Below are 10,720 nucleotides of genomic sequence, written 5' to 3'. Positions count from 1 at the left end.
TGTGCAGCTCTGCAACTGCATCCTGGCCCATCCTCACCCTTCTGCCCCCAACCCTCACCTCCTTGTACCCCCAATATGTTTTTCCCAATAAAAAAAATACTAAAAAAAGAAACTGCCAAACTGTTTTCCACAATGCTTGCATCAATTTATGTTCCTGCCAACAGTGTGTTAGTAAATAGTCTAGTCTTCTCTATATCCCTGCCAACATTTGATGTTATCTCTATTTTTTTTAAATCTTTCTTTATAGACTGTGTGTTTAGAACAATTTTAAACTTCTAGAACAATTGAGAAGATAGAATAGAGTTCCCATGTTCCCATGTGCCTCCTTTGAAACATGTGTGTGCATGCACACAAACATGCATACATACACACACATGTACTAGCATGCTGCATTTGTGTAGTACATTTGTTACTTAATAATTAATGAATTAATAGCAACTGAAGACCATGCAGAGGAACTCTAGTGGCTTAGTGGTAAGGAATTACACCATCCCTCCAAAGGCACGGGCAAGGGGAAAAGACAGATAGTCTCTGCAAACCTGCCGGAGGGTCGGTTGTGAGTCATTTCCAACTCGATAGCATACACAGCAACATGCTGTACATTAAAGGGCTCACTCTGCATTTGTACGTGTCTGGGTTTTGGTACATTCATGATGAGTCTACCATTATTGTATCACATAGAATTGTTTCATTCCCCTAAAATATTGCCTGTGCTTCACTTATTTATTCACCTTTCAGACTTTTCTTTTTATTGTCCTTACAGATTTGCCTTTTCCAGAATTTCATATAGTATGTAGTGCTTTTCTAGAATAGAGCAGTTATTGTCTCAGGGTTGGTTTTGTGGTTTTGTTTCGTCTTGCTAAGCTGCCCCTTTCTTGGTCCTTTGACAAAAGAGGGCCACCTTTCCTTGGGAATTTTTTTTAGTTGGTAGTGCTTAGTTGCACTACTTTTTCTCTTCCACGTCTTGTTAGCAAGTCTGAGAATTTTATTCTGGTAAACCAAGTCTTTCCTGATATTTAGAAAAAAAAGAAGAACCAAGGTAAATGCAGAATAAGTAGAAAGTGATAGTAAATCCTGCTTTATCCCTTCAGTAAAGACAGAGGCAGAGAGGAGGAAGCTGAGAGAAGCCGAGACCCAAAAGCAAAACTGCCACTGTTGAGTTGCTTCTGATCCACAGCGACCCTGCAGGACAGTGGAGCTGCCTCATAGGATTTTCAAGGCTGTAATCATGTTTATGAGCACAAACTGCTACATCAGCGAGTGTTTATTCATGACCACCAAGTGCCAGGCTCCATGCTGATGCTGGGATAAGTATATGATGAACAGAGTGAGCGACACACTGTGAGGGTCACAGGTGGAAAACTAGCAGATAACCTTACAGCAGGTCAGGTGGTGATTAAGTAGTGTGAGGAATAATTAGGGTAAGGGATCTAGAGAAGGATGTAAGTGGTTGTTTTATGTAAGGAGGTCAGGATAAGCCCCCAGTCAAGTGACATTTGAGCAGAGGCTTAAAGAAATTTCAGCACATACCAAAGATTCTAGTGTAAAAAAAAAATACATTAATGTTCCCATAATAGCTGACATTTCTTTGTGCTTTATTCTTTTCAAGGAAAGGCAGAATTCCAAGTGAAACATCTATATTTCTGTTTGTTTATTTTTATATTTACCATACTGAGCTTTATAGTGCTTTGTGTGTTGAACTGCTAGCTGAATGGTTAATAGTTCAAATCCATCAGCCACACATGGAGAGAAAGATGAACAGTCTGTGCCAGTAAGGTTTCACAGCCTCAGAAACCTGTTGGAAGGTTGTCATGAATCAGAATTAACCTGGAGTGGTTTGAGGTTTTAAATCCCTTTAGAAACTATTTTAAACATAAAATTGCAGCAAGAATTTTTTTAATTGCTTCATTATATTGAAGAACAAAACGTGTGTGGCTCCTTAGCATACTTTGCTTCTCTGTCATTGTGTTTATAAGTCAATACGAGGTCTTAGGAACCCCTGTTCTGTTGATTTATGAACCCAAGAATGATTTATGGCCCTGGGGCTAGAGGAAAATGAGTTTCTAGGTTCACATGAAGAATGCTTGGTAGGATTTCTTCATTTCTATGAGTGCTTCCCTCAAAAATGCTTTTTAAGTATGGGTCAGCCTCCTCTTGGCTCATTACTAGTTGGGTGGTAGTAAGTGAGGTATTTGAATATTTGCCTGTGTACCTGGACAGAATGTTTTCAGTGGTGTGAACAGATGGAAATGCCTTTAGTAATGATTATTCTCTGCACAACTGTCATGAACATAGATTTTCTGGTTGGGAAGTTAGTTCGGCTTTCATGTACCCTTAAATATTTTGCCAGATTTGTTTATACAGAGACACACACACCCCCCATTTATTTTACAGAAAATACCAATAAATTGAATAGGCCAACAAAAGAAACATGAAGCATTTTAGTCACCCAACTGGTAGTCTGTCTTGATGGTAGCACAATGGGAAGGGCCCTTTCAAAGCTGCTTCTTGCTGAGATTGCACCATATATCTAAGTCAGAGCATGTCATATCACAATGAATAACACCAGTGTAAGTGGGCCTCTGATTTTGGACTTGTTTTTCTGTGGCCTCTCTCCTTTGAGCCACGTCTTTCCATAATTTGATCAATTGTGATTGATTTGGGTCTGCGTGTCTAGGTGATGATATTTGAACTGGCATACCACGTGCAGTCCTTCCTCAGCGAGCATAACAAGCCCCCTCCCAAGTCTTTCCATGAAGAAATGCTGGAACGGCAGGCTCAGGAGGAGCAGCAGAGGCTGTTGGAGGCCAAGCAGAGAGAGGAGCAGGAGGTGAGACATGGCTGTGAGCTCGGTCAAGCTGCCTTGCGGGGGAACCATAGGCTTTGATAGGTTCCTAGTCTCTTTCTGCCCAGTCCCAGACATGTCATAATCTAGAAAGTTTTACTCAGCATTTAATTTAATAAGAAATGTGGGTTAGCATGAGAGGAAGAGGTCTTGGGAGTAAATGAGAAATAATTATGAGTGGTTTCTTTCCAACAGCCATTAATGTGCCCTTTAAAACAACCTTAATCCAAGTCCTTTGCTCCCTGCGGTCTTCCTGAGCTCGTAAAGCTGTACATAAAATTCACTGCCTTGAAGCTGTTTTCTTCCTCCTTGGTGAAGCAAATATCTCCTGCCCAGAAAAGTAACAAATACCAGACAACAGACTTTGTGAGTCCTAGTCAATCTGTACTGCCTAACTCCTTCTCAGGAACAGGGTGGCCTAGTGCTAAGGATTTACATGGCCAACCAACTGCAGGCAGTTTGAATCCACCAGTTGCTCCAAGGGAAAAAATGGTCAGTCTCCTCACATTCTTTACAGCTCTGAAAACTTACTGAAGGGCCAACTGTAAGCTGGTTCCAGCTTGATAACAATAACAACTTCTCCCAGTCATCTGTGTAAAACAGTTATTCTTTAAGGTTTAAGGCTCTACGTATAGAAAGATGTTGTTTATTAGAAGATAGTGGTTAGTTAAAAATCATGTTCTGGTATACTGCTATAACTATTCATACATTTTTGGGGTATATATTTTATCTTTTGTATTATTATGAGTTTTTGGTGAATCTCTTCCTGAGTTTGATAATTTCAATCTGGAATTTAAAATGGCTATAGAATGTACTCTGCTTTTCTCTACCTAAATTCAGAGCCACTGAGCAATTGATGCTTAAGTCAAATGAATGGCTATCAAATGCTAGTTTTAATACTGAGAAGTCTGATTGGAGAATGTATCTGAAGGACTCCAACTTGGGCCTGGTGCCTGTGATATACATGCACAATCAAGCCCTCCTCCATCGAATCAGCTTCTGACCTCATGAAGAGAGTAGAGGAGTAAACACAAGGATCTGTTCTCTACAGACAGACAGGCATCTTGGGGGGACTAGAGGTGTGGGGGGAAATGCAAGACTGACAGTGTGACTGGAGTGAAAATCCAGCGTGGAAACATGAAGGCTGAGGAATGAATCCCTCTCCACACAGTCCTCTTATGCATTCAAGTGAAAATGCCAGTTGCATAAACATTCAGATGAAATATATCTCAGTCACATAAGGACAAATGCTCCATAAAGACCACTGTTTTGAAAATAGGAGGATAACTGAGCAAGATATGTACAAATGTTCAAAAGAGAAAGGGAAAGAGGTGGCAGAAAAAAGAGAATGGAATAAAAATCACTAGGAAAGCAGAGGTTAGTGGACGAGGGGGAAGGTGTAAAGGAGCAGTAGAGTCAGTGAAGACCTAAAAAGATGAAGTGGTAATAGGCATAGATTAATAATAATTAAGTACATAAAATACAATGAATAAAACACAAAGTATAGGATGGAAGCAAACCAATTTTTAAAAACCTAAAATGAAATATATATCTAACTTATTTGTACAAGGCTATAAATATTCAGGTATCTTTTAAAAAGAAGAAATCCACAAGTTCTACTTTGATTCCAGAATTTGTTTCATGGCTTTCAGTTAAAAGGCGCCCCAGTGGCACAGTGGTTAAGCACTCAACTCCTAAACAAAAGGTCAGCAGTTGGGACTCTCTAGCCAGCTGCTCCACTATAGGGGCAGAAGGTGTAGCAGTCTGCTTCCAGAAAGGGTAAGGCTTGGAAACTCTGAGGCAGTTCTGCTCTGCACCGTACTGTCACTATGAGTTGAAATAGAAGCATTGGCAATAGTTACAAGTCTGGATTTCAAAGATTGGCGTATAATGGTGGTTTGATTTATTTCAGCAACGTGAAATCCTTTATGAAATTCAGAGAAGGAAAGAAGAGATCAAAGAAGAAAAAAAAAGAAAAGAGATGGCCAAGCAGGTACTCTTAACTATTTATTTTAATAAATGTAAAATGGTTTTATTTTCATTTTCATTTTGGCTCTTTTAATAATAAGCTTCAAATGAAGCACTAAAATACAAAATATTATTTTTTTGGTCGTGTTTTTAGCGCTATCAAGTCAATTCAGACTCATCATAATCCTTTAAGTAGCAAAATTTAGAGCAGTGTTCAGTTTTATGTGGCTACAGTAGGTTAGCAAATAAGTGAGTCATACAAAAAGACAGACTAGTGAGAGAAGGGAGGCTTTGAGAATGTTAATAATTTGTTCGTAGTAAAGGGAGGATGGGAACAATACCTGTAATTTCATTCACTAATAAAGAGTGATCCAACAGAACGGTTTAAAAGGCACTAGTGGGAAAGGACAAAGCTTTTTCCTTACCTTTCCTGAGTCCAGCTCAGTACAAACAAACAAAAAAAGCCTAACACAACCCCAGGTATTTGGAATTCAGGGAAATTTTTACTGATTTTTTTTTAAATTTTATGTAATTATGGAATTTAACTTAAAGGAAATAGAAAGTGTAGCAGAAGGAGGCACTTCTAGAGCAGAACTGGCTGAGCTCTGGCTTTTTCACTGCCTTGCCTCTGTGACCCAATTTCCCCATATCTTAAAATGGGATTGGTAATGCTTTCCTTTCTGACTTCTATTATTATTCCTATGGATAAATGGACTGCCATATGTGAAAGTACAGAGTTGGGTGTAACTGTGAGATCATGTTATTGTTTGTGCCACCTCTCTTGTCTTCTTTCTGATTTGCCTTCCCTCGGCCACTTCTTATGCTGCTGCTTATTTCTCTTGCTTTTCTCCCTACCTTTTTACTCAGATTCTCAGATTCTTAACATTCTCACTAATAATAATCACATTCTCTTGAAATTGTAATCAGCTTATTCTTGAACCAGTACATATGTCACCATTCCATTTTAAATATTGCATTAAGTTAAGCTTAAATAAAATTTGCAGTGTATACTGAATTTGTAATCATGGCAAACACATACCATGAATGTCTTTCATTCATTACAACTAAGGTGGGTTTCACCTTTTATTTTGGTAGGGGCGTTTGGAAATTGCAAATCTTTCAAGCCAAGAGTCTCCTGACTTTGTAGGAAATAGTAAACACCGAGCCAACTCCTCAGGGAGAGCTAGGTAAGTTCCTGGGATTTCTGGTCTTCGAAGATGAAGTAGGTAGGATTAAAGCAACTTGTAGTGAAATCTTGAATATATATTTTACTATATTAGTTCGTAAAAAAACCCCAAACCCACTGCCAGTCACTTGACTTTGACTCCTCACAATCCCAGACCACAGAGCGGTTCTGCTCCACAGGGTTTGCAAGGCCGCAAATCTTACAGGAGCAGATTGCTTCACCTTTCTCTCACTGAGAAAATCTAGTGGATTCAAACCTCCAGCCTTTCATGTAGCAGCCCAGTAATTAGCCCTCTGGCCAGGTCATGAGTTCAAGTTAGAGAAGGTTTTGGAGTTTTCAGGCAGAAATCTGATACCATCTGAGACACATAGTTGATCATGGCTGCCAGTGAAGAATGTATGGCATGGGATGGACAAAAGTAGATCGTGGCTTTCACTTCTCGTTTTAGAATGCTCTCTCTGACTCGCTCATCCAGCTGTGTTGAATTACATTGCAAACTCCTACGAAGTTTCCATAATTCTAAAAAAATCACTGAAGGTGAAACCATAATGTCATTTCTTCTAAGTACTATTTGGATTACTGTTTCTGCTGGAGTTCAGAACTGTTTTAGTTTTGAACAGGTTAGGTATGAAAGATTGTTATAAACTAACTCAGTTGTTAAAGAGTCCAGAATGGACAGTGTGAGTAACTTAATATATACACATCTATGTGAGACTCATTTTTACTTGAAAGTAGTAAAGATAAGTAGTTACCTCGATATTCCTTCTTTTCAAAATTATTCCTGTTGTGATGTGCTACCTACCACATTTGTCATTTTATTACCTATTTTATTTAGAGAAGTAGCCCTGTTCCTTCAGTCCTAATTATATATAATTTCTAACAATGGTGTTAACACTCTAACTTATCAGACATGATAAGGTTAATAGTATCCCTAAATACCTTCAGTCAAGCATTATCATACTATAAACACCACCACCAGTGCCTTCCCTTTGTCCCCCCAAAAGACGTCTCAGATGAAAATAATTATTAACATAACCGCTATTGGAAGAAGCAGACCTGATGTGGAAGTGCTTCTGAATAATTCATGTTAAAGCATCTAGCATATCATTTTAGACCATGTTGTTGTTAGGTTCTGTAACATCGACTAAGATTCATAGCAACCCTGTGAACAACAGATCTGAACCCTGCCTTGTCCTGTGCAATCCTCACAATCTCCAGTGTACTCAGGCCCATTGTTACAGTCACTGTGTCAGTCCATCTTGTTGAGGGTCTTCTTCTCTTTCTCTGACCCTCCACCTTTCCCAGCATGGTGTCTTTTTTTCTGAAAATTGGCCCATAGTTTAGCTGACATTTTTTAGACCATGTTGTAGTGGTTAGGTGCCATCAAATCAAGTATGACTCATAGCAACCCTATGAATAACAGCCTTGAACCCTGTCCTGTCCTGTCCCATCCTGTCTGACATGATGGAGCTCATCGTTTCTGACATACTTGGGCCTTTTGCTGCAATCATTGTGTCAGTCCATCCATCTCTCTTCTGTTTGGCCTACCCTCAATCTTTCCAAGCATGATATCCTTTTCCAAGGAATAGCCTCTCCTTGTAACATGCCAAAAGTATGTGAAACAAAGCTTTGCCATCTTTGCCTCTAAAAAGCATTCTGGCTGCACTTTCTCCAAATGTTGTGAATACTGGCTTTTCTAGCTATTACATTAGCCACTGTTGTGGGGGGCATGGTCTCCAGCTGTCTTTACAATGGACAAATGGTCCTGTCAATCCTCAAAAGCTGAGGAGGGGCCAATATAAAAGAGAGCTTCTACTTTGTGAGGTACCCTGGTAATGGTAATAGAGGGTAGAGACTGTGGCACTTCTGTGAAGAGGTTGTGGCAAGGCGTAACCAGAGGAACCCTGCATTTATGCTACGGTTTAAGGTTTTGTTTGCCAGATGATTGGAGGGAAAGCTGATTTATAACTACTATGAGATAAAGTTTTCTGATGATTGAGGAAACCAGAAGCTTCTTGCATTAGTGCTGCTGAACTGAACCTGGACTATCACTAATTGAGGAATTGTGTCTTCCGAATCTATCTTGAGATTGCTGGGCTAAATCTGGTCTTGAATTTTGAGATATATTTTGCCTTCCCCACTCTTCAACCTATTACCCTAATAAACCTAATAAACCCCGTAACTATGGGTAAAGTCTGTGTGTCAACAACGAACTAATAGACCCAGTGATTCCTTGAAATAGGTGCGGGAGCATGTAGAGTGGTATATCTGACCAAGCACAGCTATTTGTTTGAGACTAAGGATATTTTTTGGTAGGGACAGTTCTCGTGCTTGGCTCCTTTCATTTATATGTGTGTGTGTGTGTACATACTGTTGAATTGGATCCAACTAGTACAGAAAGAGATTCTCCAGTGGAGCATCTGGTGGATTCAAAACGTGTGCCTTTGGGATTGCAGCACACTTTCTTGTCAGTAAGCCACCATAGCTCCCCTGTTTATTCTTTTAGTAGTCCATGTGATATTAAATACTCTTAACACCACAAGTCAAAGGCATCGATTCTCCTTCTGCCATCCTTATTCACTGTCTAGTTTTCAGAGGCATACCAAATTATTGAAAAAACCATGGCCTAAATTGAGCACACCTTACTCTTCAGACTGATAATTCTGCCCCTCAGTAATTTTGAAAGATCCTGTAGAGCAGACTTACCCAGAGCAATATGTCTCCTCATCTGACTGCTGATAACAAGGGTGTCAATTGTGGATCCAAGTAAGATGAAATTATTGACAATTTCAATTTTTTCTCTATTTATCATGGTGTTGCCTATCAGTCCAATGGTGACAATTTTTGTTTTTCTGATGTTAAGATGTAATCTGTATTGAAGGCTTGCTGCAGAAGATCAAGGACTACAGCCTCCTATATGGACTGAAGCTCAACCTCAAGAAAACAAAGATTCTAACCACTGGGCCAATTGGCAGCATCAGTATAGATGGTGAAGAGATTGAGATAGTTAACAGTTTTCGTTTACTTGGCTCCACGGTCAACACTCTTGGTAACAGCAGCCAGGAAATCAAGAGACGAATTGCATTGGGAAAGTCGGCTGTGAGGGACTTCTCAAGAGTACTGAAGAGCAACGATGTCAGACTGGAGACTAAGGTGCGCCTGTTCCGAGCTATAGTCTTCGCAATTACGTGCTATGCATCAGAGAGTTGGACAGTGACTAGGGTTGATAGAAAGAGAATTGATGCCTTTGAGCTGTGGTGCTGGAGAAGAGTGTTGAATATACCATGGACTGCTAAGAGAACAAACAGGTTTGTCCCGGAGAGGGTGAAGCCAGAATGTTCCCTAGAGTCAAGGATTCTGAAGCTTCATCTGACATATTTTGGGCATGTTGCAAGGAGGGACTGGTCCCTGGAGAGGGACATCATGTTTGGCAGAGTGGAGGGGCGGCGAAGGAGAGGAAGACCTTTGATGAGATGGATCGATTCTGTGACTACAGAGGTGGGAATAAGTGCATTTGAGTAGGATAGAAGAGTGTATAGAGCTCTTGTACATAGGGTCGCTATGAGTCGCAAGCTACTTGATGGCACATAACAACAACAACATAGTCTTTGATCTACTGCAGCAAGTGCTTCACGTCCTTTTTACTTTCAGCAAGTAAACATGTCATCTGCATAATGCAAGTTGTTCATAATTCTTCCTCCAATCCTTATACCACATTTTTCTTCATAGAGACTAGTTTTTTGGATACAGGTTGCATACAGATTGAATAGGTACAGAGAAAGGATACAACTCTGACACATAACTTTTTTAATTTTTAACCATACATTGTTCCTTTGCTATGTTTGGATAATAAGCTTCTTGTTCTAGGTATAGGTTTCAGATGAGCACAATGAAGTGTTCTGGGATTCCCATTATTCTCTGCATTATGCCCCCATCTGTAATTTGTATGATCCACACAGTCAAATCCTAGACCAGTTTGCTTTTAGACCTTAGTTTACTTTTATTCCTCTCCTCATAAATCTAATAAGTTTCTCCTTGTCATGCAGACAACTTTACAAGTAGAAATTTAAATAGGCTATGTTCGTCATTCTTTTGTGGTTTTAATATGCAGACACATGCGTGGTATGAGTTAAATGTTAGAGCTATATCATAATAGGTCTTGTCAGTATTAAAGGGGCCATGAGAAAGGGAAATTGTATAAACTTGGAGACCAGTTAACAAAGGGGTATTATGTATAAGTCCAGGAGAACATTGGTGGTGACCTGAGTCGGGGCAGGGAAAATAGAGAGGAAGGGACAGTACATAGAGATCAACTCGATGCAGGATTTTGAGGAACCAAGAGTGACGCACAAGTTTCTGACCAGTAGGATAGAATAAATCCACCATTCTATACCACCAGCCCAAATAAAAGAACCGAGGGGAGAAAGTTGTGTTGAGTGCAGATGGGGAGAGGTGGCAGTTTTATTAATATTGCAGGCCATGAAGTATAAAAAAATAGAGAAAGCTAGTGTAGAAGCCTGTATACAAGGGAAAGTGGGTGGATTGGGGGCGGGGGGATGGAGAGAATGTGGGGATGGAGGGATGGAGCCACCATAGTGAGACAGATTGAACCTTGAATATACATGGGGAAAAGGTTAACTGGTGGACCAGCATACCAGAGGACACACGTGGGAATGACTGAGGACCTAGTAGATATTTTCCTCAGAGTCTGAGAGAGAGAG

At 40.0% G+C, this 10,720-nt stretch overlaps 1 protein-coding gene across 1 annotated transcript in view; it reads left to right on the top strand.

The window, feature by feature from the left end:
- EIF2AK4 (eukaryotic translation initiation factor 2 alpha kinase 4) overlaps positions 1-10,720 on the top strand; it is a 124,610-nt gene that overhangs the window by 38,259 nt on the left and 75,631 nt on the right. The window contains exons 4-6 of the mRNA XM_006883027.1: positions 2,678-2,830; positions 4,758-4,838; positions 5,909-6,000. Of these exons, the coding sequence (XP_006883089.1) occupies positions 2,678-2,830; positions 4,758-4,838; positions 5,909-6,000 (326 nt within the window). The remainder of the gene's footprint in view (positions 1-2,677; positions 2,831-4,757; positions 4,839-5,908; positions 6,001-10,720) is intronic.

Source organism: Elephantulus edwardii, unplaced genomic scaffold (assembly GCF_000299155.1).
Source record: "Elephantulus edwardii isolate Elephantulus edwardi_28Jun2011 unplaced genomic scaffold, EleEdw1.0 scaffold00026, whole genome shotgun sequence".
In the NCBI taxonomy this organism is placed as follows: Eukaryota; Metazoa; Chordata; class Mammalia; order Macroscelidea; family Macroscelididae; genus Elephantulus; species Elephantulus edwardii.
The sequence above is the reverse complement of the archived record's forward strand: the minus strand, read 5'-3'. Positions and strand labels throughout refer to the sequence as shown.